We start from the raw sequence: 16,476 nt of genomic DNA, 5'->3' as shown, positions 1-16,476 counted from the left end.
CAAGGATGCCGAGTTTAATTTGAAAGAAATGAGCATAAAACACAGTATTTCTACCTTATTCGACTATAGTAGACCACAGTAAATCATTTAGCATTCACCAATCATTTAATATTTTTGCACTTTCTGCTATTAAAAGCACAGTTACAATCTTGTTATCAGTATTTTTTTTTTCATAAATGAATTATTTAGTAAGTTGTAAAAGGTTTCTTAATCTTAATTGATGTTTGTACATGTGGATGTATTGATTTTGAATAAGAGTGTCACTTTAACAGCATATACTTTTCAAAACATTTTACTGGAAAAATAATACCTTAATTAAGTTAATAGTGCATGTAATACATTTTTTCTCTCATAAATGCAAATCAAACACAGGTTGTATAATGACAATTTCATACCCGCATCACACCCAAAACACCTTGCGTTGATGCAGTCTATAAAGAGTAAGGAAACAATGGATTACTGTGACACCACTGTCGCAATAAGCATAAAAATTTCACAAAATCAAATTAAACTTGATATACTTTTATATTTATAAATCTCACACAACTTCTTTACAGTTTTAGACAGTGTATTGCAGAACTCATCATATAAAATTATGTCAAAAGTAATGAACAACTAATTCTAATACTGAAGTCAGTGGCTTTGTTCACCAATGAAGCCTTTTCAGAATGAAGTTTCTTACGTACTAATCAATTGTAACCACTTGGGAATAGCGGGGACTTAGATTTTTGGTCCAGCCAATCCCAGGTAAAACCTCGCCCTACAGAGACAAACTGCTGGTTAAATCACCACCAAATGCCCCCGCAACCCGGGGACATCCTAGGTCAGGCCCCAAATATTAAAGTATTTCTTGCACTTCTACTGGTTATTTCTGTCATTATTATTATTATTATTATTATTATTATTATTATTATTATTATTATTATTATTATTTACCCTATATTAAAATAAGTTAATAGTGGTTTTCCCATGTAAAATTACTTTCAAAAGGGTGTGTTTTTTTGGTCAACAGTTAACTTACAGAAATGTAGTATTTTGTCAACTACCACACCATAAGCATTCCAAAGCATTCTAATGATGTTGTGAATTAGTATAGATATCATCTCTTATTCTTTGTTAAACAGTCTGTGATATAACTTTATGAGATATTTGGTTTGTTACTATGACATATAAATATGCACGAATAAATTTATCTATCTATGCATTTTTTAAGGATTGACACGAGAAAAATTTCGGTACGGTCATGTACGGGTTGTATAAAATATAAAGTAATTTTCACAACGTTTAAAATTTCAATAACCGGAAATGGAAAACATTGTGGGAAATGTGACGTCAGACAGTTTAGGAGAAGGAACAAAGATGCGGCGAGAAGACATTTGTCCAAATTACTCATATTTCTGAACCAATCCGTTCAAAATACAATCGCCAGATGATAGAATAATCCCTAATTCTTCGTCTATAATGTCAGTATTTGAGTGCAATAACTGCCAAAGCGAAATTAAGGGCCATGGAATAAAATGCTTGGACTGCCAAAATATCGACCTTTGTTTACAGGTGTGACGTCACGGCGTGGATTTTTCTAATTTTAGCCGATATGCATTGAATTTATACGATTTTGTAAAGCAGAATGTATATTAAACATATGATAAACATGCATTTATATGATTTCAGTGCTTCTCACTTGGTGCAGAGGTCGCAAATCATAGAAGTGATCACCAGTATAGCATATCGGTATGGCGGCACTTCTGATGTTCTACTTTCACTTTGAAAAGTTCACTTCATACAACTCCCCTTCCATTATAGTAAATAGATATATTTACCCAACTAAATCACTGGTTGTTTTTTGTACTGCATTCTGCAGCGATACAGTATCAATTATGTGTGTTAGTATCGATTCTGGTTGCCAATATTTGGTCTCGGCACAAACTTGGCGGAGACCCGAGACGCCCGTTTTTTTTTTTTACAGTATTACCACAGCCAATTGGCTAGGGAACCCGACAAGTCACCTTATAGAAACACTTTGCCACTGCATTGATTTTATATATTTTATTCATTGTCCAATGAAAACAGAAATTACTACAAAGCTTTTCTATATTGATAAACAATATAGCAATCTCTTCATGTATAGCAGACACTGACTGCCTGGTTTAAATGGGCCAGTGTTTTTTTCTGCAGTATTTGGCTTGTACATGTACATCCAGAGAAGGAAATCTGCGTTAAAAACATGACAATATCATGTTTAATTGTCAGCCCTTAATTTTATGAATAATCAATGAATAATGACATTATCTTAAAGAAAGTCCAAGCAAAACAACAGACCGGTCCGTTTGTCTAATTAATGTCTGACCGAGAATTCTGCCACACATTTTCACGATATGAATTGTGTGACTTATTAAAACAATAAATTATATGTATTCAAACATATAACATTGTTTGTTGGGAAAATATTGCAGCACACTCTGTTTTTTTTATAGGTCACCATTTTTGGGCGGTAGGTGATCCTGTCGGTCACCTTACAAAAAAAGTGAATGTCACTTCCTGTAATTATATACATTGTGATTGATCATAGCTTATGTTACCCTGTCATGTATAGTATCAGACGATAAATAAATTGTGGCTTGTTCTCATAGTTTGACTGCTGGCAAAGCCTTTAATACATATATGCTTTCTATTTTCCCACAGCATCTTTAAAGGCTTTATAAATTATTTTATCTTAATAATTATTTAAAGTCCTCTTTTGCAGACGGGTCCTGTAGTTGGTGCTTTTAGCTGCGAGGTACCATGGACTCTGGCGGAAGAAACAATGCTACTGGATGCTGTAGAACAGTTTGGATTTGGAAACTGGTATTGGTTGTTGATACACTCATTTTATTTAAACATAATTCTTAAAAGGTTAATGTACTATGTTTGTTTTATATCAAATGTAACTTATTTTTCAAATGAATGTATCAATTGTTGACAAACACCTTGTCTACTCTAATGCTTTCTTTACTCAAAGAAGCTTTTAGACAAACACATTTGGAATGAAAAAAGGGACTGTAGTCTGTCTTTTCTCTACAATAACAATGCAATACAAATCAGAGGGATAAATTTAGTGTCTGCAAGTTACCTTGAAGAAAATCTCGTTTTAGGTAGTATTTATTTATTTCCTTGTTTTAAAGATTGTTTATGTAACATATTTCATATCACAGGGAAGATGTGGCAAATCATGTGGAAAGCAAGAGTCCAGAGCAGAGTGAATACCATTATAACTCCTATTACATCAAAGGAAACGTTGGAAAAGGTTAGTGACAATGATTTTACACGATCATAAAACCAAGTTTAATTTATTATTGATATTTTGATTTGCATATTTAAAATTAATCAACTTGTTGTTTATCCATGTTATTTGAATATAATATCAGTGTGAAATGTGTATGATTGTCACAATATGCATGGATTGTGTTGCTTCGATTGTTATAACATCGTAACATCGATTATTTTTTCAGCAACATACCAGTTTGACCCAACTCCGAAGGTTACAGACCACACTTGTCCAGATGGTAAGGGAAAGTTTATATTACTAATAAAATATGTTTTTAAACCAAAATAGACATAAGCATGGCTTTCATTAAGATGTCTAAAACCTGTGTACTAAACGTTATTTAAAACCATTCTGTTGTACATGTCATAAGTTGTTGTCTGTTGATCTGGAGAGTCAATTCTAAGTTGAAAACAAGGTGGTGACCAGACACTGAGTCATTTTGTGTTGACAGTTTTATATGTATGTTTGCATTGTTATATGTGTTGAGTGTTGCAGGTCCCCTGTCTCCAAGTATCTCAACCCCCGTCCATCCCGTGGACCTGAGTCTTCCAGAGCAGCACGCCCTGGGATACATGCCACTCAGGGACGACTTTGAACGGGTAACTTGTTATTTCTCAAAGAACAATGTAAGGATTTTAAGAAATATTTTGTAAAGAACAAAATGACCACTTTTTCTTCCCAACATCAAGGTTACATTCAGCAAAATTAAATCAGAATGAATGTAAATCCAACTGATTCAAATCATCATTTCTACTCTCCAAAATCTTTGAAAATTGTTAATGCTGTCAGTGTGTGTATTAATCCAGTTTGTTCATTATAATAACAAGTTATAGATATCCTGTCACTTTCTGAGTATTAATGGGTTTTTTTCTTTCAATGATTTACTGACTATTTTTGCAGGAGTATGACAATGATGCAGAGACTCTAGTGAGCAGCTTGATGGTGAACTATGATGATGATGATTTAGATATTGGTGAGCTAACACTTTCAACAATAGAACAATACAAACACTCATGTGTTCATTTCTTCCTTGTTCAAATGCACAAAGAGGACATTGATTTGAGGCTAATTGTTTCCTTAATTATAGCTTGTCTGGTCAATGAATTACATATAAATGAAATTCAATAGAATTGTTAAGTTGCACTGAAAACAACCTCAGATGTACGCCAGTACATCAGTTTAAGTAGTTCATATTTTTTTTTTAATAAAAGAATTAATTGTGTTTTAAAGTGGATTTTGTATTTATACTTAGTTTGAATTGATAGCCGGTGAAGTGTATTTTTGCATAAATGATAATGATTCCATAGAATAAAGTTTAGCTGCTAATTTGAAATTACTATGAGATCTACTTGCAGTGCAGTTAATTGTAAAGATATCTGACATTGTATACTTAAAAGGCTAAAAATATCCACAAAATCAATTACTTTTCATGTACGTGTAGCATGCAGAGTCCGTTTTAATGTGTTTTTTTGTTGTAAAATTTCTACATTTAAAATGCTTCAATATGAATTTGACACTGTTAATAATGACACTGAAATGTTAAAAATACTACATCGTTTTTGTTGGTACCAACCAGTATGGCGGTATGGTATTGTAATTCACCTTAGAGTTCGGACACTCTAAAAATTCGGACACCCATAATTATTTTCAAAAATAATTTATTTTGCGTACCTAATTTCTGGACACCCAAAGGACATCGATCATAACTTTCACAGTTACTAAGTTTCACAGACAATGATTATTGATCTTTATCCTTACAATGTATTTGCCTGGCTAAATTACCTAACCGTATACACCACTACAAGTTAATTGGTTACTAATCATCCTAAATGATTTATTGCCTGCAGAAAAAGGAAGTGTGATATATTTATTGGAGGATTAAAGAAACAACAGGGCAATCAAGGGATTAAGAAAACAAAGACATGACATGTTTGTAAAACGATCTGTCAATAAACTTTGAAACTTGTACCACATTTATAGACTGTATGAAGCATTAATCGTACAGATATACTCATTGAAACATCAATAAAAGTCAACACATTCAATGATATTTAGAAATGCAATACTTAAGTTACAATTGAAAACACCCCTCAGACACATTAATCCTGCATAACAATGTCCATGCTCTCCACGAGATCCTTGTGGGTATAACTGTGAGTTATGTGACTTCACACAGTGTGACTGTTTGATCTGAAGCCGATAGGTGTTTATTCATTTCAATGCATGTATAAAATGGTGATTGAGATTTTAATTAATTTGATGAAGGATTTACAATTATAGGCGTTATAAATAAGTTTATAACCATTGATAACTATGGATAAATTAATAAGTGGTAAAATGCAAACATGAAGAAAAAAGGCGGGTTTAACATACATGTATGTAGATAAAATGTAAAAATGGTAATTTTCTATGAATTCGGACAACGAAAAAAATTACGGTACTATGGATTTGCAGGTAGCCTTTGTGCTTATTTGCAAACTCCCAAAACCAAGATCTATTTCTTTATCAAGATATTAAATGTCCTTACCAAATACATAGACAGCTGCTTCATTTTGATTTAATCTCCAAAAGATTGCCTTTCCAGTATGATTGCAGACCATTGATTTCATACCATTATGGTATACCAAGTATTTCACATGTATAAGCTGGTCCAGCATTTTTTAGAAGACACAAAATGCATGTTTATACATCACACTATGTTGTCTCCAAAGTGTTATCATTGATTAAACAGAATTTTGTGTCAAAAAGTCACAGGCAAAATTGAAATATCACTTGCATTTTGTGGGTTGGCTTGTCCAGATTCCAACACAGTGTTTTTAAGTATGTTTTATATATTATTTTTTTTGCAGCAATAAAACTAGCTCATGTAGAAAGATACAGACTAAGATTGAAAGAGCGTGACAGACGGAAACAGTTTGCACGAGATTACGGGCTGATTACTGAGTGTGCTCAGGCTGCAGCTGTCACTCTAGCAGCCGCCACTCCTGGAGTCAAACTTGCCAAATCACCTCATCCAAAGTCCCCTGCTGTGAAGAAAAAACAAGCTAAATGGGACAGGTAAGTCAAATGCACTATCTGAAATATACTGTTGCCATCACACCCCATTAAATTCAATAGGGTCATTCCATACTCGTGTAAGGGTTGATTTTAAAATTTCATCAAATAAATAGATTTCAAGAAATGACAAACTGTCATGTCATGTGTGCATTCCGAGAAACCTTGCTAGATTTTATTCAGGTTATAAATGCCTCACTAAGGGTAATGCTTACTGTACAGCCATTATAACAAAAAATGCAGCAATTACCAATTTATTTCAGTGATTTGGAGGAAACAATGAAACCATTTGCTCAGTGCCATTCCTGTAAAGAACATGAGGAATTCCTTGAAAACCATCAAAGTAAGTTCTAGGTTTAAAACTTTCCAATGTAGTTGAACTGAAGTGTATGTTTTCGAAGAAAAAAACTAAGGTACTGTTATTAGTTTGGTAATGTCGCATCTTAGAATCGTTGTCTGGCAAATATTTACATAAGCCATTAGACATATTTGTCAATACTAGTGTTTTAGCCAGGAATTAAAAAGGGCAGGGTGGGCCAAAAAAGGGCAGGGTGGGCCAAAATAGGGGCATGGTGCTTTCTTAAATGGGAAAACAATGCGCACAATATTAGCTTTGTATTGTTGTAAAACGATCATGTACCTTATTAAAGCACATGCATGTTCATGCACACATTGTAGTAATATCCCTACAGAATACTCTTAATTCTTCTTTCTTGTTCATTTTCACTTCAGACACTTTCTTTAACATCTTGGGTTGTTGTCACCAGGGCTCTCACAAGGCTGATTTTTTTTGGAGAAGTCACTTCTCCCACCTTTCAAATTAGGGAGAAGTGGGGAGACTTTAAGGAGAAGAGATACTTATCGTAAAACCTGAGATAAATATTGTGCCATGCCACAAAACTTTAAATTCACATTTGGTTTTACTAGATGGAATGTTAAAAAAAGTGTTCTTTTTTGGCCTATCAAAAGTGTACTTGTCTAGAGTCTCCTTTTTGCAATGTATAGTTTACCTCCAAAAAGCGTCTAAAATAAAAACAAAGACATTTAAAAAATACCATTTGAAACAATCAGAATGGCCTTTATATGAGCTGTTATTTAAGTGCAGGGGGCGAATCTTGTTTTGGTACGATCAGGATAGGGTACGAATGTCACATTCAGCTTTGCTGTTGTTTACTTGTCTTTGGTTAAATAAAGTTCAATATGCTGACATTTTAAAACAAAATAACATTTAAACTCTCTATCCTTCATTGAAAACTCACTAACACTTAATAATAGAACTAGAAAATCGAGAAATAAACTCCGAAAAATGTTATGACAAAATGGCGGTGACTCGCCGAATCTTTTACTTTTAAACATCGTACAAATGAGGAAAAATTCTGTAAGTAAACGCTATATAAAGCAAATAAAAAAGTTTTGAGATTACAAAACAAATTTTCATTATGAACATTCAAAACAAAAACTATCAAATATTGGTCATGAAGTTTTGAGTATTTGATTTTCTTAGCGCCACCTTCTGTTTTTCAATGACCGTCTGCTTCAAACAAAACAATGTTCTAAAAAGTGTGCCTTGTTTTTACACTGCAAGTATCAATTGTTTACTAATGTTTGACAACATTTTTTATCAATTCTTCGCTTTTTCTAGCGCAATTTAACAAACTTTTAATCATTTGACCAGTGTCTTCTCTGATTGGTTAACATGGGACGTTTCGATAATTGGATGATAGACGACCCAATTATGTGATTAGGAGATATGCGATTATTAATGGCTAAATTAAATAAATTTGTAACAACATCGGCATCAAAGATCGACATTTAGAGGTACAACTTCGATGTCTCTGACAAGGAATAATGTGTCATAATGAACATCAATTAGCACCATGATTATAAGCGTGAATTACCGTTAATCCAACCCGCGGTGATGACGGTCGTGTGCCTTAGCACGCACTGATCTGTGATAGATTAGGAAACAGCGACATTGACCAATGAAATACTTTTAGGGCGTAACTTTGTGATAAACAACGATCTGAATGGCCAGAAGGGCGCAAGGGGGCGGAAAAAATATGACAGGGCATGTAAAAAGGGGCAACGGGGCGGAGTCAAAAAAGGGCAGGGCGGGCCGCCCTTCCATTCCGCTTTAGCTAAAACACTAAATACATTTACACAACTGAGTTGTACTTGAATGTTTTACCTTTTCAGTTTTAATTGAAATGATCTTTCTTATATTTCAGAGGAAAAAGAATTGAAAGCAAGAATAAAGGAGTTAATCCACCTCAGAAAAAATGGAATCACCAAGTTGGAAGGTATGTAACACCGTTGTGCCATGTTTGCTAATGATCAATAACTCATCACAGAAAGCTGTTTGGTGATGATCTTTTTCACTACGCTAATCTAATCACAGTAAGCCATTTGATGATGATCTGTTTCACTATGCTGCATTCAAGAGACTTTTGACAGTTTTGAAAGAAAAAAAAGTGTCTCTTTTTGGATTTCTTACCTTTAAGCGTGGTGTTTTTTTTAAACAATTATAAATTTGGGATCTAGGTAACTGTTTTTGTTTCAAATTTTCTATTTTTAAACCAAATTGGCCAAAAGGAAGCAAATATTGATAAAAGCAAACGTTTTCATAGTCAAATGAGCTTTTTTTCTAGCTCGTCTGTTTTCAAAAGAAATATTATAATCTAGGTAGTAATCATGGTCCTGATGGTGTTGTCAGGGGTGATGGGGAAAAACGAAAAGCTTTGACCATCTCAAAAAACTGATTGATATATTGACCTGTGACTTGGTACATTTGTTAACTGTGACTGATCTAGGAGCTCTGGCTTCACCATCTCACAAGTAGTAACTAGTAACCCTTCTATATCTGAGAAAAACAGACGAGCGTTGGCATCCAAATGTGTTGCTCTTGTTTTAAGTATCATTGAACTAAAATCATACATTAAAAAAATAGTTCTTATTGGTCAAAATGGTTTATTACCTTCTCTATAAATGGTAAAATCCAGATTTTTAAATAATTCTAGTTTCCGTATATTTCACAGAATTAGAAAAGTTTGAGGAAGAAAGAATGAAAAGAGACAAAAAGAAAGATACCAAATTTAAAAAGCTAGTGAGTATTCAAACTGTCATCAGTTTCTTTCCTTGTTCTGCTTGTAATCTTGCTAACGCCGTCAGATGCTGCACCTCCATTACCGTTCTAAATGTCACAGTCACTGCATTTTATTGTGTTTTTGTAAGTCCTATGTTGAAATGCATATATGTTGTTCAGAAGAGTATACTTACTGACAAATGTATGTGTATAAATGAGCATTTTCTCATTGTTTAATTGAAATAATAATTGTGTGAATTTTCATTAGCAAACATTGTTTCAGACAAACTTCCCTCCACAAAAACGGCATTCAACGGGTTCAAAAAACACTACCGCCGGAAGGTGAGAATACTCATAGATTTATCTTGTTTCAAATTTGCACTAAATATTGTTAAATTATAAAAGTATATTTTCCATGTATGTAAAAGAAAAAAACGAGCGGGACTTATTTATGAATATTGGATATAAAGCCTTGTTTTCAATGTGCTCAAGTTCATGATGTTATTTTATGTTATTCTATGTTTCAGCGAAAACTTCGATATACTCATAGACGAAAACGGTAAGTCATTTAAATGTTTTTCAATAAAAGTTTTTTTATTGAGAGTTAAGCAGAACTTGAACTTGGTTTCTTCTTTTATTTGTCATTCATAATATGTAAGAACTATTTAAAGTATTTATGCTTTGGTTACTTAATATTGGTTGTATGGTACAGATTTAGTTATCCAGAAAGTTTGTTGTAAATCATAATTAAGTTCCTATAAGTTACAATGCATATTAATGAATGTGTTCTCTCTCAGAAAAGCCCTTGTGTTCCGGCTGGTCAAACAGCGGTGACGAAGACTGGAAGGTTGTTCGGGAAATGTCACACTGTCCCGGATACGACCTGCTCTCTAGCACAGAGAAAAAGGTAAATGCTGCATATATTGCATAGAAATATGCAACCTAAAAAGTTTAAGCTTGCTACTGTACTTCATGGTCTTACGGAGTATTGTTGTATTACTGTTCTTTGCAAAGTTAGGAAACAGATCTTCATGAGGAAATATAATCATGTGATATTTTCTTTTTTCTTCGTTCGATTTCTTGCACAGTTTCTTCAGACATTCAAATGTATTTGCTTGACCCAGATTAATTTATTAGTTAATCATTGATTGATCTTTTCAGCACTTTTTAGCTCTGTAACGCGTTTTTTTTAATCTTTTTACCTCTGTAACTCGTCCGTTGATCTTTTTACCTCTTTAACTCGTCCGTTGATCTTTTTAGCTCTGTAACTCGTCCGTTGATCTTTTTAGCTCTGTAACTCGTCTGTTGATCTTTTTACCTCTTTAACTCGTCCGTTGATCTTTTTACCTCTGTAACTCGTCCGTTGATCTTTTTAGCTCTGTAACTCGTCCGTTGATCTTTTTAGCTCTTTAACTCGTCCGTTGATCTTTTTACCTCTGTAACTCCTTTGTTGATCTTTTAAGCTCTGTAACTCGATTGATGACCTTTCTAGCTCTGTAACTCGATTGTTGACCTTTCTAGCTCTGCAACTCGATTGTTGACCTTTCTAGCTCTGTAACTCGTCTGTTGATCTTTATACCTCTGTTTCTCTTTAGTTGATCTTTAATAAAAGCTCTGTAACTCAATTGTTGAGCTTTTTAGCTCTGTAAATGTGATATTTTTACCTCTGTAACTCGTTTGTTGAGCTTTTTAGCTCTGTAACTCGATTGTTGAGCTTTTTAGCTCTGTAACTCGCTTGTTGATCTTTTTATTTCTGTTTCTCGATAGTTGATCTTTTTAGCTCTGTAACTCGTTTTTTTTATATCTTTTTACCCCTGTAACTCGTCTGTTGATCTTTTTACCTCTGTTTCTCGTTAGTTGACCTTTCTAGCTCTGTAACTCGTCTGTTGATCTTTATACCTCTGTTTCTCTTTAGTTGATCTTTAATAAAAGCTCTGTAACTCAATTGTTGAGCTTTTTAGCTCTGTAAATGTGATATTTTTGCCTCTGTAACTCGTTTGTTGAGCTTTTTAGCTCTGTAACTCGATTGTTGAGCTTTTTAGCTCTGTAACTCGCTTGTTGATCTTTTTATCTCTGTTTCTCGGTAGTTGATCTTTTTAGCTCTGTAACTCGTTTTTTTTATATCTTTTTACCCCTGTAACTCGTCTGTTGATCTTTTTACCTCTGTTTCTCGTTAGTTGATCTTTTAAGCTCTGTAACTCAATTGTTGAGCTTTTTAGCTCTGTAACTCGTCTGTTGATCGTTAAAGCTCTGTAACTCTATTGTTGATCTTTTAAGCTCTGTAACTCGTTTGTTGATCTTTTAAGCTCTGTAACTCGATTGTTGAGCTTTTTATCTCTGTAACTCGTTTGTTGATCTTTTTATCTCTGTTTCTCGTAAGTTGATCTTTTTAGCTCTGTAACTGGTTAGTTGATCTTTAAAACTCTTTAACTCGTTAGTTGATCTTTTTAGCTCTGTTACTCGATTATTGATCTTTTCAGCTCTGTAACTTGATTGTTTTTTCTTCAGCTCTGTAACTCGATTGGGATGACTCCAGCCAATTACATGACCGTCAAAACCTGTATTGTGAAGGTACCTATTTGAGCTTAATTACTCACATTGCATTTTTGTTGCGTTATAACATTCTGCTCTTTCATGTACCCTGGGATATACTAGAAAAATCTTAATTTTGTCACGAAAAAAGATGTGAAGATACAGGTGTAGCTTACATACAGCATTTTGTTATACAATTATTTCATGATTTAATCATGCTTTGTTCAGAGGAAAAAGGATGCAGTGATATAGTTTTAAGAATGCGTAACAACACCTTATTAGTTTTACATAAATTAATTGAAATCTACCCTGCATCATCATCTTGTCTGTATGTTCCAGGATTACCTTCAGCGGCGTAATGGTTTCCCGGTTAAGCTGCGTTACCCGAGCGACCAGGACAAGACTCACCGTCGACGCATTATGAGTTTCCTTGAGGACAATGGCTGGATAGGCCATGTTTGAGCTACCTGACAAGCACACTGTGATATACTGATCCTCCTTCCATGTTTGTGATACCCACTGTCCACACAGCCGGTCCCCCGGAATGATGCCCTGCACCACCGGCAGGGGTTGTTAACTGTTGGGTTCCATGTCTGTGTCTTTTTATTGTGTATGTACCATGTGTGGATTCTAGAAGCAGTGAACAAGCTGCTGGAATGTTTTTATACTGCTTAGGTCAATGTCTGTATAGTTGGAAGGTTAAAAGAAATGAACAGAGACTGTTAAGTGTATTTAATTTGCTGTTGTCTGAGGTATTGGACATGTGTTTTTATTTGGAATGTACCCAGGAGTGTATACAATATTTATTCATATAGGTATGGCTTCCAAGGTGAAGTCTGTGCGAGTACTCTGTAGGTGATGCTTGCATTGGTTTGTGCAAGATAAACTAAGTACCACATCTGATATTCAGATATTGTGTTCAGATATCCCTGCATTTTTCCTTCATTGCATCATTGGTCATCTAATCAACTCTCATTACAGATCCATTTGTTCTCATAGTCAGTTGTTTCAACATTTTTGAATCTCCATTTTTTTCGAAGATATTGTTAGTGTTGGTTGTCAGCGCGCAAAAACTTCAACTATGGCATTGCCTTGAAAACCATTCAAGATATTTACATAAAACTTGGTGCACATATTGCCATAGACAATACGTACATGTACAGCAAGACCCATTATTCCGGCTTTACCAATTGTTCAGTTATGCCCGAAAAGACGAGCGTTTGTGTTCGCTCAAATCACTCTGTTTTACTTCAAAATCAAAAGATATTGCGATGAAAAAGAACCAGAACATTTTAATCCTATGCCTTGTTATTTTATAAATTTGGAAGTTATAAAGTTACAAAACCTATGAAGCTATTTTCTTGAAAAAAGTAATGTATATTTTTGCTATAGAATGTCAATTGTATACCTTGATATAACTTGTCATATTTTAGTTATTATTTTTACTCAAGTGTTGAATGTTTATATTTATTTATGTATGGATGCATAAAAGGTCTCTTTGTTTGGTTTCTCGCACAGCTTAGTATGTACAATATGCTGTTAGTGAAACAGTTACTAGTATTTATTTTTGTTGATTTATACTTGATGATTGAGTACAAGTTTATATGTTACGGTTAATTACATAGATGTATTTAATATAATTATCAAATGAGTATTATATAATAGTTTTCTTAAAATTTGTATGTTTCAAACTTAAATGCATCTTGAAAATACTATTTATTCAACCAAATAGATTTACGTCCTGTCCAGGCAGATTCAATATTTCCAAAGCGGTTTCTGTTTATTCAATTTATTTGTGTTTTTTTTATTCTTTGTGTGTATGCTTGATGCATCTAAATGCACTATATGAATGTTTGAAGTATGTTTTTAACCTAAAGATGGGCATACACTCAAATGGTTCACTTCATCCTCATATAATGTTTTCTATTGCACATCAGTTTTATACTATGTCATTATGGAGCTAATTGCTCAAAAAAAGCTAAAATGATGAGAAAAAATAATAAAATTTAAAAATATTTATCAGCTGTGTTTGTATTGTATCCATTGTTCTTGAAAGAAAGTGTTATTTTAATGAGAAGCATATTAATATTATTAGTCGTATTTTCAACAAAAAATTACGAGTTACAGAATGGCGAAAAACAGGTGGGCGTTAACAATTCTGTATTTCATAAGTCATTGGTTTTATCCAATTGTTAGGAAACTTTGCCGGTATACTCTACATGTTGTCTTTAAGATTTATGAATATGGGTCACCTCAGGTCAATAATTAGGTCAAATCAGGAAGATTGATTCCATGTTCTAAAGTCAATATAGTTTTTATCCAATTGTTATGAAACTTTGTCAGAATACTTGTCTGAACATTTATGAACAGGTCAAAAACAAAGGTCACTAGGTCGAATCTTAGAGAAGTTTTTATTCCATGTCATTAAGTCAATTACAAAAGGTTAACATGACGTCTTCTTTCATTAAATAGTCCTCTGTAGAATTGTATTTATGTTGGCAGTGTAATTAATGCAAATGCAATTAAAACACTGATTGAATTAGCTGTAAAATGTTCGCCACAAAGATGATGCTAAGCGGTGTCCATCAAAGCACTTGGATTTTTTAAAATTTTGTTCAACCCGGATGGAGATGTTAGTTTAAAGTCATAGTGAAGTTATGGCCAGTTATCATTTATGTTTGATCCGCAATTTCTGGACTGCTTGAATAATTTCATTTTTTTAGCTCTACTGGCCAAAGGCCAGAAGAGCTTATGCGATGGTAATGTGTACGTAGTATGTGCATCCGTGCGTCTGTAAACAATTGCTTGTGAACACGATACAGTCTTCAGTTTTGATTGTATCTCGATGAAACTTGTACAGTATCTAGATATCCATTAGAGCTCGGTTCCTTTCGAAAACCAGCCAGATCCGCCCATGCATGCCTAGATTATGGCCCTTGATAGTATAAAAAATGCTATTGTGTAAACAATTGGTTGTGAACACGATACAGTCTTCAGTTTTGATTATATCTCGATGAAACTTGTACAGTATCTAGATATCCATTAAAGCTTGGTTCCTTTCGAAAACCAGCAAGATCCGCCCATGAATGCCTAGATTATGGGCCATGAAAGTTTTAAAGAAATGCTTTCTATTTTTAGCCAGGTCTGCATGAGCGAATTCTATTTTTAGCCAAGTTTACATGTATATGTTAATTCAAGTCTAGAGTTAAGGGAGACAATTTGCAAGTCTAGGATTTTGAGAGAAAATTTGCTTTTTGCTTCTGCAGTTGATTTTGTGAATTACTCTGCCTTGTTCTTGTTGAAAGCCCAAAGGCCATTTTTTAGCTTTAAGTTCTGTAGTTTGCGCATTCATCTTAACAAAATTGGTTGTGAATGTTTAAGTTATGCACCTGGTGTCATTACTGGCCACACCCAGGGTTCACAGGTTTGGTAAACATAAATCTGGAAAGGTTTGAAAATCTTTTTGTGTGTTCGTGCATCCATCTCAGCACAATTGATTGTGAATGTTTGTTCAAATTGATCAATGTTGTCCTAGGATGCCCTTGACTTTGACCTTTTGACCAACTTTTTTTAACTTTTAAAACTACAGAAAATTTTACTATGAGTACAGTTTTGAAAGCATTTTTTTTGTCAGATGACTTTTACTTGGCACATATTAAAATAGTTCATGCAACTAATCTGCTTACAATACTTTCTGGGCTCAGATGTTGAACGTGCTACGTTTTCAGGTAACCCAAACACAAAACATAAACTATATGTCTGTTGCCTTTTACCCATACATACATGCTCTGGATTGATATGACCACAAAAGCCATGCCAGTAGAGCATAGGCCCTTTTGGGCCTCTTGTTTGTACAAATGTTCACCACATACTACTAAGCCTGTAGATGTTTTGAAGCATTGATCAGTAGTGTTACAGTTCGGGGAACATCAAACAGCAGCAGTCTGTGTATAGTAGAAGTATCGCCTTTTCAAAACGTGGAAATTTGACACCAGACTATCCTTAATCAAGATAATGACCACAACACTGGTTGTCATAAAACTATTCAATTGACTGTGATTATATAATATTATACAGAAAACCTCTGACAAACAACCTGCCTCAAGTTTGGCTCCCTTTCATGTGATGTTAATTGGGAATGGCCTGATATGATTTGCAAACCAAGATGCCGCTTTTAACGAAGGGGGCTTACTCATTATTCCCAGTGGAAATCCAGGGCAGCACCATTGTTAAACTTCACTAGGTCATCATTTTTCATTTAAGATTCCACAGTTTGTGACATGGAGATATAGTACACGGAAACAAGACACTGTACAGGTTTCTGCTAATACCAAGTTGAATATCATCCACAAGGGAATGTTACACTTTAAACAATGTGTTAAGCGATCAACTTGGATTGAATGGATAGTGTTTCAGTTGGAAGTCATTAAATCATACATTCACTAGTTTCTTTTTATTTAAATATTAGTACATTATTGTTTATGATTGAAAACACAAGCCGCAG

General features: G+C 34.0%; 1 protein-coding gene across 2 annotated transcripts; it reads left to right on the top strand.

Annotated features, from left to right (window-relative positions):
- Positions 1-1,327: 1,327 nt before the first annotated feature.
- Positions 1,328-13,991, top strand: LOC128209736 (transcriptional adapter 2-beta-like). Of its 2 annotated transcripts, XM_052913913.1 has the most exons (16): positions 1,328-1,554; positions 1,672-1,731; positions 2,744-2,844; positions 3,192-3,283; positions 3,489-3,542; positions 3,800-3,903; positions 4,205-4,277; positions 6,154-6,361; positions 6,622-6,701; positions 8,587-8,658; positions 9,394-9,461; positions 9,724-9,782; positions 9,968-9,999; positions 10,238-10,347; positions 11,949-12,011; positions 12,312-13,991. In XM_052913913.1, the coding sequence occupies exons 1-16, from the start codon at positions 1,462-1,464 to the stop codon at positions 12,432-12,434; spliced, it is 1,392 nt and encodes a 463-aa protein (XP_052769873.1). In that variant the 5' UTR covers positions 1,328-1,461; the 3' UTR covers positions 12,435-13,991. The 2 variants fall into 2 exon arrangements, with proteins under 2 accessions (XP_052769873.1, XP_052769874.1); XM_052913914.1 differs by lacking the exons at positions 11,949-12,011; positions 12,312-13,991 and adding an exon at positions 10,904-10,996.
- Positions 13,992-16,476: the final 2,485 nt, after the last annotated feature.

The sequence above is a fragment of the Mya arenaria genome, chromosome 11, assembly GCF_026914265.1.
Source record: "Mya arenaria isolate MELC-2E11 chromosome 11, ASM2691426v1".
Taxonomy (NCBI): domain Eukaryota; kingdom Metazoa; phylum Mollusca; class Bivalvia; order Myida; family Myidae; genus Mya; species Mya arenaria.
This window is presented reverse-complemented; position numbering and strand designations above follow the sequence as displayed.